The sequence below is a fragment of the Candoia aspera genome, chromosome 2 (genome assembly GCF_035149785.1).
Source record: "Candoia aspera isolate rCanAsp1 chromosome 2, rCanAsp1.hap2, whole genome shotgun sequence".
In the NCBI taxonomy this organism is placed as follows: domain Eukaryota; kingdom Metazoa; phylum Chordata; class Lepidosauria; order Squamata; family Boidae; genus Candoia; species Candoia aspera.
In genome coordinates this window covers 231623918-231644243 of record NC_086154.1, presented here as the reverse complement: position 1 = coordinate 231644243, position 20326 = coordinate 231623918, and the positions used below count along the sequence as shown (strand labels likewise).

The following is a 20326-nucleotide window of genomic DNA, read 5'->3' as shown; positions in this document are numbered from 1 at the left end:
TACATGCATGCTTGCTGGCTTTGGTCTGCCCACCATCATCTCTTTGGGGTTCTCTGACTGGAAGAAGACATAGAAGGTCTTTCTTTCTCTTATTGTATTCTTCAATATTCTGGATTTTTTAAATTTCTGCATATTCTTTAATTGCTATCTTGGGTTATATTATATTTTTCAGTATTCATGAATATTCTTTGACTACTATCTCATGTTATGTCATTATGTAATTTTCTTTTACTACCTTGGAACAAATCCTTAAGTATCCTCTGTGGTCATTCCTTTTGAATCCAAAAGAACCTGTAACTCAACCCTGCTGACAGAGCAATATACCAAACCACCACTTAAATGTGAATGACTTAGGGTTTTTTTAAAAAAGTGTTCACATTAATTTACAGATGCACACTGTAAAAGGTCAGCATTTTAAATTAGTACACATTTATAAGGCTGCCAATTCCAGTTCTGCAAATAATATAAGAGGTAAAGTCGATTGATGAACTAGTTTCAAATATAATAATCATTATGAACCTATAAATTGGACTGTATATAATAGTTTAAATATTTAATTTCCCATCTGTTTCTTGTTAACTTAAGTGTTTAAGAATGTAATAGTATAACAATATAATATATATAACTAATTTTGTTGTACGTTGCATCAACTGTTAAAAGAGAAAATTTGACATATAAATGATATAAAAAATTTATTCACATAATTTACATATATAATAGCCTGCTTTCTTTGAAACAGAAAGCTTTCACATGAACATTACATACCACTAAAATATGTATCAAAACTTTCAGGAAAGCAATCCTTTTTCACATTTTAATAAAAATGAGATGTTTTGTCAATTAACTCAGGTTATTTTTCTTTCTGATATCAGTGAATATATAGTTCTTGCTATAAAGAAACCTGCAGGTTTCAAAGAATTTTGTAAAAATAGCCAAGAAAACATAGTTTATAATAAAAATTAACAGGATCTTTTTGTCCTTTCCACTTAGCAAGGAAAGGTAAGGCACTATATAGCTTAGTTTGTTTAATAGGATTTCTGAAAGCTGAACTTCTTTTGCACTGAAATATAAAATTATTACAGCAAGTTAGGGTGGATTTTTGAAGATGCATTATACGTCTTCCACACATTAATATGAACACATGCTTCTCCATGGTAGAACTGATTTGGGTAATTGTTACCATTGAATATTTGTAATGTTTATTTGGATCCATTGATCTATATTTACATTTGATAAATCAGTAAGATTTTTGTTTCTTTTAACTTCACTGCAAAATTAAAATATGAAGCAAAAATTCAGATCAGTCAAATCAATATAGAATTGTTAAGCCTGATAGAGTACTGAGTTTGTTACTAATAACTAGAATACACTGAATTCTGACTTGGATATCTTTAGAGTAGAGCCAGTGAAATGAACTGGACCTGGGTCATGACTAAGATTAATTTAAATGGGTCTATTGTAGTTTTTTTTTTTTAGTCTGGATCCAACCAATTGTCTATGTCTGAATTTTTGAAAATGCTCATGCCTTTCATATCAAATTCAGTAATATGAGTAATGTCTCCGTACAGTGACATATCTACAGAATGTATCTAGGAAACAGAAGTAGCTTCTTAATTATTCAAAATGGTATACAATTGCAGATGAAGACAATTGTTTCATAGATATTGCATAGATTAATAAATATCTATAGAAAAAATTCTCTCCAAGCACTAACTGCAGTGGAAAACAATACTAGAATTTAGTATCCAATCACTAATTCAAAAGAAAGTTATTTTATAGGATTCCTTTTTTTTCAATCTGAATCATATTACGGATCTAAAAAACAATGACAAATGGAATATGTATATATCTTGAGTTACTGAACCTGTAACTCAGAACAATAACAAAAACTTAATTATATAAAGTGGAAAAAACCAAACTTTTTATGATATTGGGGCAACTCTTACTCTCTCGTGCACTTGATTTTAACTTCCAATTCCTCCTTTTCAGTGGTATAATTGGGTTTAAAAATGGCAACTCATTGTTTCATGTAAAATTTAACACGTAGGAGGTTCTTATATATCTTCAGGATGTATATCTTTCTATAAATTCAACTTAAATAAATATTTTTTTCACATTTATCTCTGTACATTTAAAGAAATTAAACATTATTTTTGAACTAATTCACATACATTCATTATAAAAATACATAAAAATAAGTTGACTTCAGATTTCTTTATGTACTTGGTATGTTGAAATGTCCAGAATTCGCTTATTTGCTGAGATAATATTCTCCTTTCAATAAAGATTTACTTCACAAAAAGAAGTAAATATTATTTACGTAAGTATTATATTTAAGTGGCATACGATCATACTGATATTCCACACTGCATTTCTAAATATTTCTAATACGTAGAAAATATCTGTAACATAATCAAAACACAGAATGGCAGCTTTTCTGATCATGTACATCTTGACATTTAACATACTTTTCCATCAATGTTTCAAAAACAGTAGGCTGCTCAGAATAAAAGAAATTATTTCTGTCTTTCAGCAAATTTACTCTTAATACGTTAAACATTAAATCATTTGATTAATTAAAGGTATTACACTGCTGTTGTCAGGATTCTTAGAAACCAGGCATCTCGTAATCTTCAGGGTTATTCCGAATCATCCACCTCCATAAAAATATCACTAAAGAAATATTCTGAGATCCCCATTGGCTCTTCTTTTTCTTGCTCCTTAACAGAACCCTCTTCCTCAGATAACTTAGGAAAAACCTAAAAAAAGACAAACCTTTTACAATCTGATGTCTAATGCTAATATTTGCCTAAAAGTTTATACGCAAGGTGCTTGAAGTAGTCATGTAGAAGTAAAGGCAATTTTGCTTATGTTTTACAATATGACTTTCTGTGCAAATCATCCTGCAATATCCACCTTATAAAATTAATCAAAGGTTTGAAGCCAGAAGTATTTTTCTGTTTCCCAGTGAAGTCTGAAAGCACGCCACCCAAAGTCTTCTGGAAAATCTGATGCAGATAATTAAGACAGCAAGAGGAAATTGACAAAAATTGGTTCCCAACCGTCTGGTACTATTAACAGATCATAGTTCTGGCAGAGATAGTCACCCATACCTGAACAGTAGAACAGCTTCCACTCTCATATTTTGAAGGTGATAACATGGTTGATGGATGTGAACCATACTCCTGAATCTCTCTGTTGTCTTTGGAAGCTGAAGCTGGACATTCAGCGGTATTTTCAGAGATCAATGTGCAGGTTTTTTGGAAAGATTTGTTATTCTCTTTAGCGGCGACCTCTTCATCAGCATTAATTTTACAGATTAAAGGTAGAAATCCCAGAGATCTTTGATATGACCTATTCAAAACAATTTAAATTAAACTAAGACAAAATGTAGTAAATCAGTAAAATTATAAAAGTAGCCCAAGAGATTCCATGAATTTGATTATTGATTTGAGATCCCCTGAAATTGACTATTTAAAAAATACATTCATTTCCCATAGGTCTGGATCAATTATTATGCTATTTATGCTGAATAGTAGGAAGATAGCAAATTTAGAGCTCCTTCAGTAGCATAAATAAACTGATACTATGTATAAGCAAATTAATGTATACAGTATTATTGCTTGATTGGGGCAGCAGTAAGTCAGAAAGCAAAGATCTTAGTGAAACAATTTTAATTAACAAATACGGTTGGAAAAAATAGGAAATTTTAGAACTGATACAAAATTGTTTCTTTAAACAGAACAGTGGTTAATTTAGGCTGAGCGGTTATAAATTAATGGTTCTGCATGTTTCTCCCTTCATTACAAATATTAAATAAAAGATTGTAGGATCAGGAAAAGATATAATATAGTAAAATGATGCTTGAAACATACCTGGGTAATGGTGTTTTTGAAAGGACATCTCCATTTCCAACTTGGTCTGATTGTACAGAACTATGAGTATCCACAAAGAGTCTTTGTTCTTTGCCTGTTTCTGCTTTTCCTGCACCAAGCATTCCTGACACGAGTCCAGCCTCACTAGCTGCTTCATCAAGCAACACAGTCCCTATATTCAGAGAAGGCTGAGGCGGCTCTCTTTCCTCTGCTTGTAGCTCTGTAGGTGAAATTATTTTCTTTGAAAAATTACATTTTTCTGAGTGTTTTTCTTAAAATGAAAGAAATATATATGGCTAAACAAGAAGAAATGGAGACTACTTTGGGACCTGTTGCAAATTAATTTTATTTTACTATCTGCAAGCAAGCCATGTCTCTTTTGTCCATAGATACATATTTTTCTAATTATATAATCATTAGCATTCATCTATGCCCCAAGCCCAACTAGTTCTGTGATGCCAAAGGTAGCTTTTCATACATTTTTCAAACACCATCCTCACAAGTTAAAACTGCTCTGATAGGGATGGAATAAAACGGTGCAATTCAAAAGTCCTGATTCTTTGAATGAGCTCCATCAAATCCATATAGGGTATGACTTATATAAACAATTATCTATACAAACATTCACGTGTGTCATGCCTTTGCATGTGAAAACAAAAGGAACTTCACCTACCAGAAGCCTTTCTTGGTATGTACTGTAATTTAGGAGAGGTCCCCTACATTAAAAAAAGAATATGAACATTGGTAAATAATTTCCTTTTTAGTCACATGACTAAAAAGCCCAATACAGTAAGTTATTTTAACATGCTTCAATTTGTGAAATCATTGTGTGGAGCTTAAGCTGCCTAATGATCAAATCTGAACTGGGGGCAAGAGCTGGCATGATGGGTTAATTGCTGACAGACGATCCCTTCAGCAGAATCCAGCACCAGTTTCTAGCACACAAAGTCCTACGTACTTTTCACATGCAATTCAACCACAGCTATGGTCAGCCTCCAGGATGAGCACCAGCATACAGAACTTAAGGACTTAAAGTCAATGGAACAAAAGAGGAGCAAGCATCCTTTTAGGGGGAGATGGGTGGTGATAGAAATGTGAATAATAAATAAATAAATAAATAAATCACTCCTGCTGCATAGTAGATTCTTTGCTGGGATGCACTAGCTAAAGCTGAGGGGGTTCAGTACAAAGTCTGCTGCTGCAAAACTGAACAGCCAATACTAATTATTTTATTTATTTACTTTTCAGATGTATAGCCCCCCACCACCAGTTCCATAACAATTCTGTGTGGTGTACAACATTAAAAACAGCATAGAACAATACAATCAAGAAAGATACACCCACATATGTGCAGCTGGGGGGTGGGGGCTATTTTTAAAATACTGTACATTTGTTATTACAGGACCAGGAACTAACATGGCTGATTATTTGCACTGGCCTAAATAAGCTGCCTATCAACATCCCAGAAAATCAAGCATGCAACTATTCATGTAGACTTTCTGTGAGTTCACCATAGGACACAGTTTCTCATGTGGTATCCACAATTATTTAGATCCAGTGACAACTAACAAGCACAAATGATTTTCAACATCAATATTTGTGATTCCCTGAATTAATATCTAACCTTATCAGTGTTTTCCAGGTGTTCTTCTATAGGAGCAGTCAGCCTTATCTTCTCAGAAACACTACTTCCTTCTAGAGTTATTGAAGATCTTTTCAGATTCTCCCAAGAGGTCAAGCCCAAATCTGTTAATTGTTCTGATGAAGCTGTTTCCAATCCTCTCTCTGTACTGTCCTTGACAGAAGCAGCACTTTCTTCAACTGAAGCTGTGATGGATCCAACACTATATTGTATTTTCATGATAAAATTATGATATTGCTGAGATTTAAAGCTTACCTCACATTCAAAGTCTCATTAATAATAAAACGTGAACCTTAGAAGTGATTCCACTGATAACAATGGGATTTTATTCCAAGTTACTACTGTGTTTGAATGGCTTTCTTCCTACAGCAAAAAGCAACCTTTTGGGACTATTGGCATATACAGAATGTTTTAACTGTCTTGCGGGTGCTTTCACAAAATAGCTATCATAGCAGCTATGATAATAAAATGCCCATTTATGAAGAGCTAAACTGGCAAGGCTGCTTCCTGCCACACACTTACACTCTCAGAATGGTCTCTGTAATAGCTTTTTCATTTTATAGACTAGTAGCAACACTTCGAAACAAAACATGACACTTCAGATATCAATTTTCCAAGAATATCTATGCATCCCAGAGGCATTCTTAGAAATAAAGACTGTAGATACTGGCATTTTCCAGCACAGATTATTATTGATTGATTGATCATTAAAAGAACCTAAAAAATAAAGACTCTTCAGGATATAAAACTAGGCAGGGATCATGAAAAGTAACCACAAGCACATTGGTGCTAATGGGCACTGCTTCTCCTAGCCACAGAAAGTTATTTTGTCCCTTTTTGCAGTAAATCTTATAACATTTTCTACCAATGAATTATTGATAGTTCTAATGTACTTTGCTTACTTGTCTGCCTCAAGCTTTCATAGCCACAAACATGAGTATATAATTCTGCTTTAGTTTCTACAAAGAATATCCCCCAAAACTTTCAAAAGTCAGGCAAGCCAACTCTTTTCCAAAATATCACTTTCAAAGTTTAAATATGTATGTAATCATTCATTTAGAACAGTGTTTTTCAAACTTGGCAGTTTTAAGATGTGTGGACTTCAACTCCCAGAATTCCCCAGGCGACATGTTAAAGTTGCCAAGTTTGAAAAATACTGATTTAGAATATACTGAAATGCATTGTTTTATCTTTTTTCAAGATAAAAAATATTAAATTTAACATTCTGGCTACAGCTATAAAGACAAATTCCCCTCTCTATTTTTTTAGTTTTTCCCCAGAAAAGTACCTGCCAAGTTTAAATTAGAATCAGGCCTTGGACTTATTACCTTGGCAACATGGTGAAGTAAGAAAAAGTTTTGTTTGCTTCCCAAAGTTAAGGGACTCTAATATGCAAACAAAGAACCCCTTTATTCAGTTGACTTCAAAATATGGACTTTCTTATTTATTTATTCAATTTGTATAGCTGCCCATCTCATCAAGTGACTCTGGGCAGCGAACAATTTTAAAATAAATTAAAAATAAATTCTCATCAGAGATACAAAAATTAAAAGACACAGCAGCCGAGGAAGATATCACTATCACTATTACTGGTTGTTAACACAACCAGGAGATGGGACCCTTCATGACCTCGGGGCCCCAGCCCTGGGTACAGAACCAGACTTTAGTGCCTTGTGAAAGGCCAGCAGGGTTGGGGCCTTCCTAATCTCTGGAGGCAGAATAGGGTGGGTGCTATGCCAGAAAAGGCACAAGTGTGAAAGCATCTTGTTTGGACTATCTCTGGTATCCAAGGTCAACTGGCAGAGCCGTTGCAGACATCTGCACAGAACTGAACAGACTGGCACGAAAAGGGGGGCTGTATACCAAAGAAGGGGGAGGGGGTTGAATTCATTGGGCTGTTTAACTTGGGGAAAGAGCGGGAATTTCTATTCGCAACTTTTTCTCTGTACTGCATGTTACACTCCATCAAAGAGATTTCTATTTTAACATGTATGAATCAAATTTAATCCATATAGCAGCCTCTTGTGAGTCTGAGTATTTGGGCTAGGGCAATCATTACAGGTAAGCTGCGTAGGCAGTCATCACACACGTCTTCTAGGCTCTGCCAACCAGCATTCCTTAGCCAACAGGAACCAAAGCATGCCCATCCTGTTGGACCAGATCAGACAGGTAGAAACAACTGGGAAAAGACAGTACCTTGGGTAATCCGGTCCCAAGCTATGAAGGGCTTTAAAGGTGACAGCCAGCACCTTGAATTACACCCAGAAGCACACTGGCAAACAATGCAGCTCACAGAGTAGTGTTGCATGTGCCAAATAACACCATTTACTATCCATGCAGCTGCATTCTCTTCAAGGGCAGCCCCATGTAGAATGCACTGCAGTAGTCCAGATGGAGGTCACAAGGGCATGAGTAACAGCAAACAGGGCCTCCCGGTCCAGGAATGGCCACAACTGGTACACAACCTGAAGGTGTGCAAAGGCCCTCCTAGCTACGGCTGCCACCTGCTCTTCCAGCAGGAGCTTTGACTCCAAGAGGACTCCCAAATTGCACACCAGGTCTTGTCTGAGGCAGTACCACCCCATCCAGAACCAAAGGTGGAAAATCCCAGGCACAGGAAGGACCAAACACCCAAAGCCATTCAGTCTTGCTTGGGTTGAGCCGAAGCCTGTTGAGCCCCATCCAGGCCCCCACAGCCTCCAGACACTGGGACAGGACATCCATGGCATCACTCAGGCGGCCTGGGGTGGAAATATAAAGCTGTGTATCATCTGCCCAAACCATAGGATCACCTCACCCAGTGGTCTCATACAGATGTTAAACAGAAGGGGAGAGAGGACCAAGCCCTGAGGTACCCCACAAAGTAGGGGCGGCGGGCTGGACCTCTCCTCTCCAATCAACACTGACTGGAACTGGCCCTGGAGCAAGGAGGAGAACCAGCACCACTCAGTGCCACCCACCCCCAACTCCCGGAGTTGGTCCAGAAGGATACCATGATCGATGGTATCAAAAGCCACTGAGAAGTGAAGAAGAGCAAGGATTGTTAATCTCTTCCAAGAAATAAGCAGGATTATAGGCCAGGCAGGCAGGATGAGAAGTTTTAGGCTCCAAGTCCAGTCTTCAGTCTTAAGAAGTTCCAAGAGTTAGCATCAGTTAATGCTAAAGATTATATTAATATTTACCTTTCATCTCTTGTCAGTTCCAATGAGTCCATATTATCCGAGGTGAAAAGTATCGGTGCAGGAAGCAATTCCTCAGAACTGTGTGGAAGCACAGCAGGGACACCAGTACATTCCACAGAATCAGCCGAGATTTCCACCAGTGTTAAAATGAACTTTGGCTCGTCTTCTGCATCTACAAAATCTGTAACACCACCACTCACTATTAAGTGTATCAATGAAAACAGCAGGAAAAGGAAAAGTACACATTTGATTTTCCTTAATAACCTATTTCATTCTTAATCACCATGGGTTTGCGTTTCTGAGCAACACAAGCGCTGTAAGGAAAGAGTAGGCATGCTTAGCTTGGTAAGCAAATATGCTTACCGCTCCTGTAGATATTAGCCTGCTTAAAAGAGTTCTGTGTCTCCGCACTCTTTTTTCTCTCTTGCAACTCAAGTTCCCCTGTTCATTCACCCTGGACACTCTCATTACTCTATTTCTTGCACTGAAGTCTCACTTTGCTCTTTCCTCTCTCCCCCTTCCTCCAGGTAATGGTAGAATGATACAGGTTTTTATACGTTTCTTGTACATGGATAGACTTGAAGTCAATAGGGCAGTGCAAACAAAGGAGAGGAAATCATAGACTTAATGACCAAGAGAATATCCTTATGAGGTGCAGTGATCAATAGGCTTTGCTTATTTACAGAGATTTAAAAGAATACTAGACACAATACTTATTGAACTATGGGTACTTAACAAAAGTCTTAAGTGTAAACAGTAGGAATTTTAAACAATAGTCCTTGCTTAATGACCGTTTGGAGATATGACAGGGCTAAAAAATGTTATTTGCAACCTGTCACACCACCCCAATGGTCTCCATTCAGAGATACGACAGGGCTAAAAAGAGTTACAACCGACACACCACCCCCATGGTCACATGATCGTGATTTGGGTGCTTGGCAACCAGCTCAATTTTATGACTGTTTGCAGTGTCCCGCAGTCATATGATCACGATTTGCAACCTTCCCAGCCAGCTTCCAACCCGAAAAATCAATTGGAAACAATTGATTCACTTTACGACCACCATGATTTGCTTTACGACCACTGCAAAATGGTTGTAGAATTGGGTCCAGTCATGTGGTGCCTTGCTTAACAACCTCATTGCTTAGTTAGTGACTGAAATTCCAGTCCCTATTGTGGTCATTAAGCAAATGCATTGCAATAACAATGGAAATACAGGGAGAGGAAAAAAGGAAGGTAGATGGAGGTAGACTTGTCCTTTTTTACAACCCAGGGTGGCCAAAAGTAAAGCAAGGTAAATGAGGTAAATGAGAAGAGACTTTTCTTCCTAAAGCTATAATAGTATAAAAGTAACCAAATTAGTGGAGAAAAGATATAGAAATATAAAATTTCCGTAACAGTAGAAATGGTGGTATTCCATAGCATGTCTAAAACATGCACAAACATTTTTAAGTTCAGACTGCAAGTCCAGCCCCAGTTTCTATGCTCCACCTCAATTGGTATGACTGGATAAAAGGGGCAATTCAGATATTGCTTTACAATTTTACAAGTTTAGTATGGTTTTAAATATGCCTAATTTATACTACAGAATGTGAATAACTTCCAGTCATAATAAATATTTAGCTATTAGGGCTGTGTAGCAATCTGAATTCAAAGAGATGATTCAGAGCATGCATAAGTGTATGCAATGCACCTGTCAGCACCTCTTTCAATATATTTTCCTGATCCCTGGAAAAGACCAAGTTTCTTTAAGGAATAGCTGAAATACAGAATAACCTAAAATTTCTGGATTATGTATTTTGTAATTTGCTGTTTTTGAGTTTAAAATATTTTGAATAATTTATTACATATACATGCTTATTTTTGAAACTTTAAAACTCTTGTATTTTAAATTTTACTACATTATCTATATTTTTAAAAGAGTAAGTAATTTAAAATTTTAAAAATGCTCAGGACTGCCTAAAATAAATATAAGCATTCAGTTTAACGCACCTAGCTCTCTCTCTCTCCCCCCCCCCTCCGTCTCTCTCTCTCTCTCTCTCTTATCTATCTATTGTGCCTTTGAGTCAGTAGTGACTCCTGGCGACAGCCTGGACAAATCTCTCCAAGTTCTTTGACAAGGTTTTTCAGAAGTGGTTTGCAATTGCCTCCTTCCTAGGGCTGAGAGAAAGTGACTGGTCCAAGGTCCCCCAGCTGGCTTTTTGCCTAAGGTGGAACTAGAACTCACAGTCTCCTAGTCTGTGCCTTAACCACTATACCAAACTGGCTCTCTATGTTAGAATATGGAAGCATAAATAAAGATTCTGGAAAGGCTAGTTCCGATTCCAAATTTTTGCATAAGTTGGAGCTGTTCCTGTCAATTGAAATATACACCTCAGTGAAAATCAACACGTGGGTATCTTGTTTGCATAGGAATTATATACATAAAATTCACTGAATCAAATAATTAAAATTCCATGAACATTTTGAATTGATTTCAAAACTTGGAATTAATACGAGAGTTCTAAAATGGCCATCCAACTGACCTAAAATAAGTTGTAAGGAGATATAATCTAGCTCTATATATGACCAGTGACATAGGCCAGACCCAGGCATACATTATTTCAGGCAGGCCTCTTCCAAGTATTTTTAAATTCTCATTAAATAGTCAACCAATAAACCCATTATACACATAAATCTAAGACATGTTAATTAAGCTTATGACTTCAAAACGTTGATCCATAATTGCATGACTTTCCTTTTTTAAAAAATATTTAACTTGTAAATGAAGATTGTGTTTATGTAAAGAATTAAATATTAGGTCATACCTGCACTCATCTCTGCCATTGCTGAAATGCTGGCATTCTTGTTTCCTTCAGCCTAGGAATAAAAATATCATAATGAGCATATCCAACAATGTCAAATAATTCTAGTGCCCAAAATATATAACTGCTACTCTTAAAGAATTGCATATGTTTATCCATGCTGTCAGGTACCACCTAAAGCTCCACTTGTCCCAGTAATTCAAACGGAAGGAAGTGGAAAGCAGGGTAAAATCCCTTAATAAATAAAAATGTGAACAAACAAGAAAACTGCCAAGTATCAGAGCACAACAGAAATATTTTGTAAATGAAAACTCATTCTACTAATCAAGAATGGAATACAGTATATTTGCCTTTCAATTACTTAAAAACAACTATAGCACAGCAAGTGCTCAGAAAAATAATATGCGGTAATTAAAAAAACAATATTCCTTCAATACTTCTAATTACTGTAGCTTCATCTAAGCACCCAGAATTGAGGGCTAATGTCTTTTTTCCTCTAAAGTTTTGCTCATTAACGGTGAGCCAAACAGGCCAAACACTTTTTGGAAGAACAGTGACATGCCTTTTCAAAGCAAATGACTACTGGACTATAAATGCAACTACAGTCTTAAACCAGTGCGGAAGTAAAGCTTACTAAAAAGGCATACCTTACTGGAAAGGAAGCATAACAAGAAAAAACAGTAAAATTCTACAATTCACAGCTTAATATTAGCAAGGCTGTCCAATTTCTACTACACATAATAACTGCAACAGGATTAACAAGAATATATTCTGGCGAATTTAACCAGAATATGGTAAACAAGAATATAGTGAACTTAGTAAACTTTATATGCAGTTATTTAGCAACAGCTTTCCTATTATATTACATTCCAAAAAGTAGCTATTTCAGTTAAATAACACTTCTTACGTGTGCAACTTCAGCTGTAGGAAACTGGTGTTCAGCAGACCCCAAAGTGTGGATATTACTCTTTATGTTGAGATTATCTGGCAGTTCAGGTAGACAAGCTATTGCTTCTTGAGAACATTTTGGAACTGTTAACTCAGATGCAATATCACAAATCTCTTTTATCGGATTTCCACTTCTGCAAAAAATTAACATAGTTTAAGTCTAGACACAGTTTATCAATGAAACGTTAAAGAACCTTTTTATACCACATAACTTAAAATGAATGTTGTGAGGTTTACAATCATTCTGTATCAAAGTGAATAAAAATGGCATCATACAATTTAACAAATATAGCTAGTAAGGAACACGGAGCTTTATAAAGAGAAATACCAATTCCAATTATCTTTTAAGAAGATACTTCATTACTGTCATGCATCAAAAGCTATTTGGAGAAAATTAAGAGCATTCATAATTAAATATTAAGACTGAAGATTTTCTTGCATTTTTTAAGAAAAAGAACAAAACATCATTTATAACTGTATATTCCCAGTAATTTTGGTGAGCTACACCATGCAGACATCCATGTACCAATCGAAGCGAATATTTGTAGCCCAGGGTTGAACTGTGGAGCCCTTGGTGCTCTCTGAGCCTTGTTGTTTTCTTGCAGACATTTCATTGCAAGACTAGGCAGCATCTTCAGTGCAAAGAGGGAGTGGGCCTTGCTCTCAGTTTATATACTGTGGCTTGCCCTGCTTGTGTTGGTAGGGGTGTTGTTCTAATACTGACCATTGTTGGAGAATAACACCCCTACCAACAGAAGCAGGGCAAGCCATGGTATATAAACTGAGAGCAAGGCCCGCTCCCTATTTGCACTGAAGATGTTGCCTAGTCTGGCAATGAAATGTCTGCAAGAAAACAACAAGGCTCAGAGAGCACCAAGGACTCCACAGACATCCATGTTTTACAAAACACAATTTACTACATATTTCAAAACATATCCCAAAACATTTGAGAAATAACAAATATAGAACTGTAGTGGGGTGTTTACCTTTCCATATTATTTTCCTGCATGGTGGAGTGAGCACTTTCAGAATGTAAATCATACTTTCCTGCAGTGCTGACCTTAGCAAGCTGCTCATCCATTTGGAAATTCAGTTCAACTTTCTGCTGTTCCATAGGTTTTTCTGACATTTCCTCATCTGTTACTTCAGACATTAAAATACCCATGAAAAGTTTGTAAACTATTGTTACTATTTAGATGAGAAGGACAAAAATACATTTTGCTTAGTTTCCAAATGAACTCATTATCTGAAGTATAAACTGATCTGGAATTTTATAAGCTACTTAGACATCATCATTAATCTATTAACGGCAAAGGAACAAATGCTGAAATATCGCAACAATACAAAAATTAATGGACTTAACTATGCATAGTCCATAGATTTCAAATCACAACACCCTCTCTCAATTGTATTGACAGCCATAAATATATAACCCTGCACAAACACCCAATAAGCTCTTATTTCCAACATTTCTATAGTATAAAGTCCAAAAACTTACCATTTTGGATTTCTTTATATTCTTCCATACCTGAACTGAGACCCAGAGATTTTTGAGAAGCATTCCTGGGTAGTACCAAGCCACTGTTAAGATTTGGTTTAGGCTTTGGGAGTCTGTATCTTGCTGGCCTGGGTGTTTTATTTCTTTTACACAAAGATACAGTACTGCAGACAGAAGTAACATACCATTAAAAGTATCACTCATGTTCTCAATCCTTAATATTAATATATTATCAGGCAGAAAAAGTAGCAAAAAATTTTAGGACTACTAAATCTGTGCTAAATTCCCAGAGTTAGGAATTTAATGTATCTCTTTATTGCTATCTGGAGGTCACCCAGATTTTTGAAGCATTTATCACTGAGGGAGGAACCTTGTGAAAGATACTCAGGAATTGTTGCGACACTTCACCTCAAATGTTAACTTGAGCATATTATATGGTAGCTTTGAACATGAATGGGCAAAAGCTGTATGCTTATCTTTGTATCATTCTGAATACAACACACGTAAAGTTAGCAGTAGAATTTTATTATCCTAATAATTAATATTAATTAATAATTAAGTGGTAGGCAAATTGCTGCCCTCCAGATGTTTTGGGGGCAATCCCATAGTCTGTTGGCAGTTCACTATGCTGACTATTTGGGATTAAAGTTCAAAACTTCCAGTGGACACCATAATGCCTACTGCTGTCTTACAGTCACACTTTAATAGATGAGCAACCTATAAAAATCTTTAAAGTTTTCAGATTTAACATAAAGAAAAATATTCATAACGCAGAATTCTGCATTTTCATTGCACTTGCACCAATAATCACACTGGATGGCAAAAAAAAATTAATTTGGGATGGGGAAGTTTGTTCTATACAGTGAAGTATATCATCAAAATAATATTTATAAGCTAAAGAATGGGTAAGATTCCTAATTAAATAAGCGTTTAGGGTAATATAGCAGTACAAACCTGCAGACTCTAGTTGTTTCCTGTGAACATCCTTCCAAATCTGAAAATCTGTGATATTCTGTAATAGTTTTATTTGTGCTGTGTGGTGAAACCAGCGCAGTTTTTGAAGAGTCTGGAACTGTCTTTTCTTCCAAGCAGTCTTTAAAATCTGATGGTTCACTGCCGTTACCTTCTGGAGCTGTGTTACTTGTATTATTTGAAGGAATCAGTTCTTTTGCTGTAGGGGCTACAGTTTGCACTTCATTTTCTTCATGCAAAAAGCTAGCAGGTGGATTCAGTTCATCTTTATTGAGAAATGCTTGTATTTTTTCTTGTCCATAGAAAAAGTTGAAAAATATACATTTAATGTATGTCCGTAAAGCAAATCAAATGAAAACATCAAAATGCTACTTGGCTATTCAAAAGCATAGTTCTGCTCGCACAGCAGCAGGCAGAAACAAGAGACACAGCACAAAGAAGCATGACACACTGGATCTGCACAGACTTAATATAAAAGATATATTCAACCTTATTTTGAATTATTATTATTATTATCATCCCATCTTTTTTACATATAACTCAAGGCAGCAAACATACTTAATACTCCTGCCTCCTGTTTTCTTCACAACAACAACTCTGTGAACCATATTGAACTAAGTTCACTGACACTTATATCAAGACTGGGCAAATTTTTGGTGGCTAAGGACTGTACTTAATGATATTTTTATTTGATTTCATGGGGGGAGGAGGTAGAACTGCAATGGAAGGGCTATGATAAAAATCTGAGTGGGGAAAAGATCTGGTGGGTTGTTGTTTTTCCCAGCTTTTAAACAGTACTAATAACATTTTAGGCCTTACATAATTCTTTTGTGTTTCCAGTCTCAAAATAGCAAGAAACAATGTGCTGTAATTTAATAATAAGATCAGACTGGGCTCTGGGAACCAAAAAAAAAAAAAGGCATGGGATTATAGGCTATCCATTCCTGTCTTATATAATACTGACCATACCTTGGGTATCAATACGTAATTGAAACACTGGACCCCTCATAGCAAGCAAAGTCATGGCTGCTTCAGTACTTCCATCATTAATTCCTAAAACAAGTTTCCAAATAAATATGCTTACAAACCAACAAACTAATCACATTTCTTTATATTATATTATTGAAAATATTATTTTATTTTCAATGGAGTTTACTCCCAAATAAGTATGTATAGAATTACAACCTTAGTGATTAATGCTTGATTTATTGAATTAAGGATTTAGGAACCTTCCCTTTCCCTCTCCCCCTCTCTTCCCCTACACACACACACACACACACACACAAAATATGTAACTAATGCTACACTTTTAATTTAATAGATCTGCATTCAGTTGTTCACTTTCAATAATCTGAACTATTTACCTGTTTCGTTTTTTTGTTCTTCTTGTGTAATACCCTTTGGGAGAAAAAAAAAAGAAATCAACTACTACATTTCTGATCTACATTTTAAAATTAATTTAATGAACAACTTTGATTTTTCACTTAGCATGAATGGAATAACCCTAAATCTTTATACTGAAAACAGTGTCCTTTTACGTCAGAAACAAATCCTCTATTCCCCAACATATTTATTTTGTGGTATTACTGTCAAATAAAGAATATAATGATGATAATGAACTCAGTTACTTTACCATAAATTCAATTACATCCTTTCCAGTATTGCTAACAACTTCGTGTTCAAGACCATTTAATGAAGATTACTCAACAACAATCTTGATAAGTGATCAATACCATCACCAACAAAACTCTTACTATCTCTCATATAAAAAGATCAGTTGTAGTTGACAATAAAGAAGATTTAAGTTTAACCCTGGATATCTTTATGCCAGCTGCACCAGAGTTGCTATAACACCAAAGTATTATATTAAAACAATTTTACAATTCAACCACACTGTTTTATAACCACCTTGCCTAACATTCAGGCATTAACAATTGGATTAATCAGATATACACATTTGAAGCTCAATAGCAAACTATTATAATACACTGATAAGAAGCAAGGCTAATAAAATCTCATTCTCTCACCACCAATAGTTTCTTTACAGAGAATAACGCCAGGGTCAAACCAAAGTCTACCTGAAATAGGAGACTGGGGGAGGGGGTGCTGTGGTGCGAGCACAGGAAGGCCAGGGGGGTGGATAGCACAGCACAAGTGCAGGAAGGCTAGGGGAGATTTACTAGAGTGACTTGCAATCTTCTGTCAGCCTTCCCAGGTAGACCAGACAGGAAACACTACCAGATAAACTAAGTTTATTTTATTGTAAGACTACATTAACAGAATCTTGCAAGTCTGAAAGTACAAATTTCTCACTGTCTCTTTTTACAGCCTGATAAGCTAGGGAGGTTCATTTCTGAGTTTCTTTCTCTTCCCGTTATGCAGCTGCAGGCTCCCCTCCCCTTATCTGATCATTTCCTAGGCAGTATCTCTTCCCCCTCATCTCCCAAGGTCATTCCCACATACCATTACATCTTTCCTGTCAGCTTTCCCACTGACTTTGCTTGTGGGAAGTTGGCAAGGAAGGCAATCATGTAACCACAGGACAAATGGCAATCATGTAACCACAGGATACCGTTACTGCCATAAGTGTGAGCTGGTTGCCAAGTGCCCGAATCACAATCACATGACTGTGAGGGCTGAACTTTGAAGACTGGTCGTAAGTACTATTCGTTCAGTGCCATCACAACTTCAAAGAGTGGTCAGTAAGCGAGGACTACCAGTAATGCTCATTCTGCCTTAGACACATTTACATTTTATCATAAAAGAAAAATTTGCATACTTACAACTGGTGAGAAATACAATTTGCTATCATCTTGTATCACAGGCTGAATAGATAGATTTAGATCATGGGAGATACATGGTTCATCTGCAACATTCTCATATATCTCCAACTGTCACAGAGGGCAAGGTAGAAAAAACAACCATTTATTTTAATTGTCCAAAAAGAACAAGCGAAGTTAATTCTCTTTTATATGCTATAATGTTATACATTCAAAAAAGATGAGTGCAAAACATAAAAATCCAAATTTACTCCAAATACACCTATGCTACAAATTACATTTCTAAGCTTAATTATTCACATTAAGGTTGCTTCCACATAGATTAGTTAAAACACATGGACAAGGTTTATTATAATAGTTTTACAGGTCAGCAAACACCATTATCCTTTAGTCATTTGCACTTGTTTTACCTTTCTTTTGTTCGCATATGTTTCTAAAAGAGATAATTTGTTTAACCAAAACAGTCTGTTGGAGAAGGGCAATTCTTCAAAAGTGTGATGTTCTTTCATGTATCACTCCCTTTATTTGCAGAAATTTCAATTCTATTCATTAACTCTCCTCTATTCTGTATCTGATTTGTTCAGATACTCTTTCTAAAGGCAAAGTTTTTATGCGGAGAGCACATACAAAAATGTTTCTCAGATCTGCTATGTCTTCATTATTGTTTTTACTTACACTGGAATTCTGGAGTATCACAAATTTAGCATTTGGGGAGTTGCCTTGCCTCTACCTATTGTTCCATGATTCTCAGTTAGAAAAGGCACATGTCGGTGTCTGAGTGTATAAAAGTGAACACTCTAACTAAAAGGCATTTTTAACATTCTTGTATGCCTTCATAACAACACTAACAATGAACTGAAGAAAGAAGTGCATAAAGCAATTACTAATATTCTAGAGGTAATGACCAAACCATTAGTGTTCACAGACACATTTACAAATCTTTTATGTACCTTAAGTAGCTCTAATAATCTTGTTTTTAAAGGGATTATTAGTATAACTCTTTTCATTATTACACTGTAGAGGAATAAAATATTTTTAAAAAGGAGAATCATCTTCAGAAAGAACTGTTAAATAGTTGGAATACTTCAATTACGTGGAAGAATTTCAGATCACAGAATGAGTCTTCAGTCTAATCTCTTAATCAATTACAAACATCAGCTATCTTGTAACTTTTTTTCTCCTATCACAGAGACCTAACAACTGTTTTTTTCAGTTAAACTATCTTCTCTTCTGTTCTCCTATATTCAAAGTTAGATTGTCTGGAACTTATTATTTATTGGTTTAGGTCAGAAAATAATGAGCAACATTTAGGTACACCTAATGCAAGGATTCTTAACAAGGATAGCTGTAACCATGGGTAGCTTTAATAATGGATATATCTGTATCTATAGCTCCATGGATAAATCTCAGGGGGCCTATGAATCTGTATGCAAAAAAGAAATTCAACTTTTTTTTTCACTAACCTCTAACTAAAATTTATCTGAGAAAGGTCTTCAAGGTTTCACCAGAGTCTAAAAGGAGTCCATGGCATAAAAGGGTTGAGAACCCATGACCTAATGAGATGTATTAATTGAACATTTTTTAGTCAGTATTTCTGATATACCTCTTCCATTGTTTCCTCAATGTGCACAGGAACAGGATTTGGAGATCGAAGCCCTTTAGGAACAAACACTGGAGCTTTGTTTACTTCTTCTGGTAAAAAACTTTCAACTTCATATTCTGATTCAGGTTCCTCCTCCTCCTCCTCCTCCTCTTCTTGCGAAGAAGCTCTAAGGGTTACCAGATTAACTTTAGAATTTCCATTTCTTGATTTTTTGCGAGGGGCTGGTTTTAAATTTCTGCCTCTGCTGACATGTGGTTTAACTTTTTGATGGTGCTTCATTTTTCTACAATGGTCATTTTCACATTCAGAAGTGGAAGATGTCTTTGAATCATAATTTTTGTTCCTCTGCTTCAGTGTTCTTCCTGGTTGCTTTCTAGATCATAAAGGAGATATTCTGATTAGTAGGACTAACTAAAAAAAGGAACAAAACCAAGTGGTTATAAAATAATTATTTAAAAAATCAAAAACACAAGATAATTATAAGCATCTAAGTTTTCTTTTAGGCATTTGAGTTACTAAAATAGATTTTTAAGAATTCTTATGTATAAATACATTTATATTCTGATATTTCAAATTAAAAAAAATATTGGAGGTCATGGCCCCCTCTAAGAGTGACTTCTCAGAGGATGAAGACTCTCAAACCATTTTATCAAGTCTTATGTACCAGCTGATCAGGTGTGAAACAGGGCCTGTGACAGAATGAATTCTCATTTGCTTGGGACTGCCTACCAAGAATCTGGTCTAGACTGACAAATGCAGCCACGCAACTGACATGAACAATGTCACAGGCACCAGATTAAATATCAGAAGGTGTAAGTGATGCACACTGGGGCAAAAAATCCTAACTTCACATATACTCTGATGGGGTCTGAGCTCTCTGAATTCAACTATGAAAAACACTATGCAGTGTAAGCTACATGAAGATGTGTCCCTATCACCTGGTCTTTGACCTTTGCTATCTTTGAGCTTTCACAGGACTTGATTTGAATTTTCTAGTGCTTTTCTTACAGTTCTTCTGACTA

At 35.8% G+C, this 20326-nt stretch overlaps 1 protein-coding gene across 1 annotated transcript in view; it reads right to left on the bottom strand.

Annotated features, from left to right (window-relative positions):
• Positions 1-675: 675 nt before the first annotated feature.
• The window catches only part of BDP1 (B double prime 1, subunit of RNA polymerase III transcription initiation factor IIIB), a 52819-nt gene continuing 33168 nt past the window's right edge, over positions 676-20326 (bottom strand). The window contains exons 27-41 of the mRNA XM_063293146.1: positions 19305-19677; positions 17705-17812; positions 16286-16319; positions 15891-15974; positions 14904-15213; positions 13950-14113; positions 13438-13594; positions 12411-12582; positions 11507-11558; positions 8700-8898; positions 5500-5719; positions 4549-4591; positions 3876-4095; positions 3114-3354; positions 676-2759 (exon numbers count right to left, since the gene is read on the bottom strand). Of these exons, the coding sequence (XP_063149216.1) occupies positions 2640-2759; positions 3114-3354; positions 3876-4095; positions 4549-4591; positions 5500-5719; positions 8700-8898; positions 11507-11558; positions 12411-12582; positions 13438-13594; positions 13950-14113; positions 14904-15213; positions 15891-15974; positions 16286-16319; positions 17705-17812; positions 19305-19677 (2497 nt within the window). The 3' untranslated portion in view covers positions 676-2639. The remainder of the gene's footprint in view (positions 2760-3113; positions 3355-3875; positions 4096-4548; positions 4592-5499; positions 5720-8699; positions 8899-11506; positions 11559-12410; positions 12583-13437; positions 13595-13949; positions 14114-14903; positions 15214-15890; positions 15975-16285; positions 16320-17704; positions 17813-19304; positions 19678-20326) is intronic.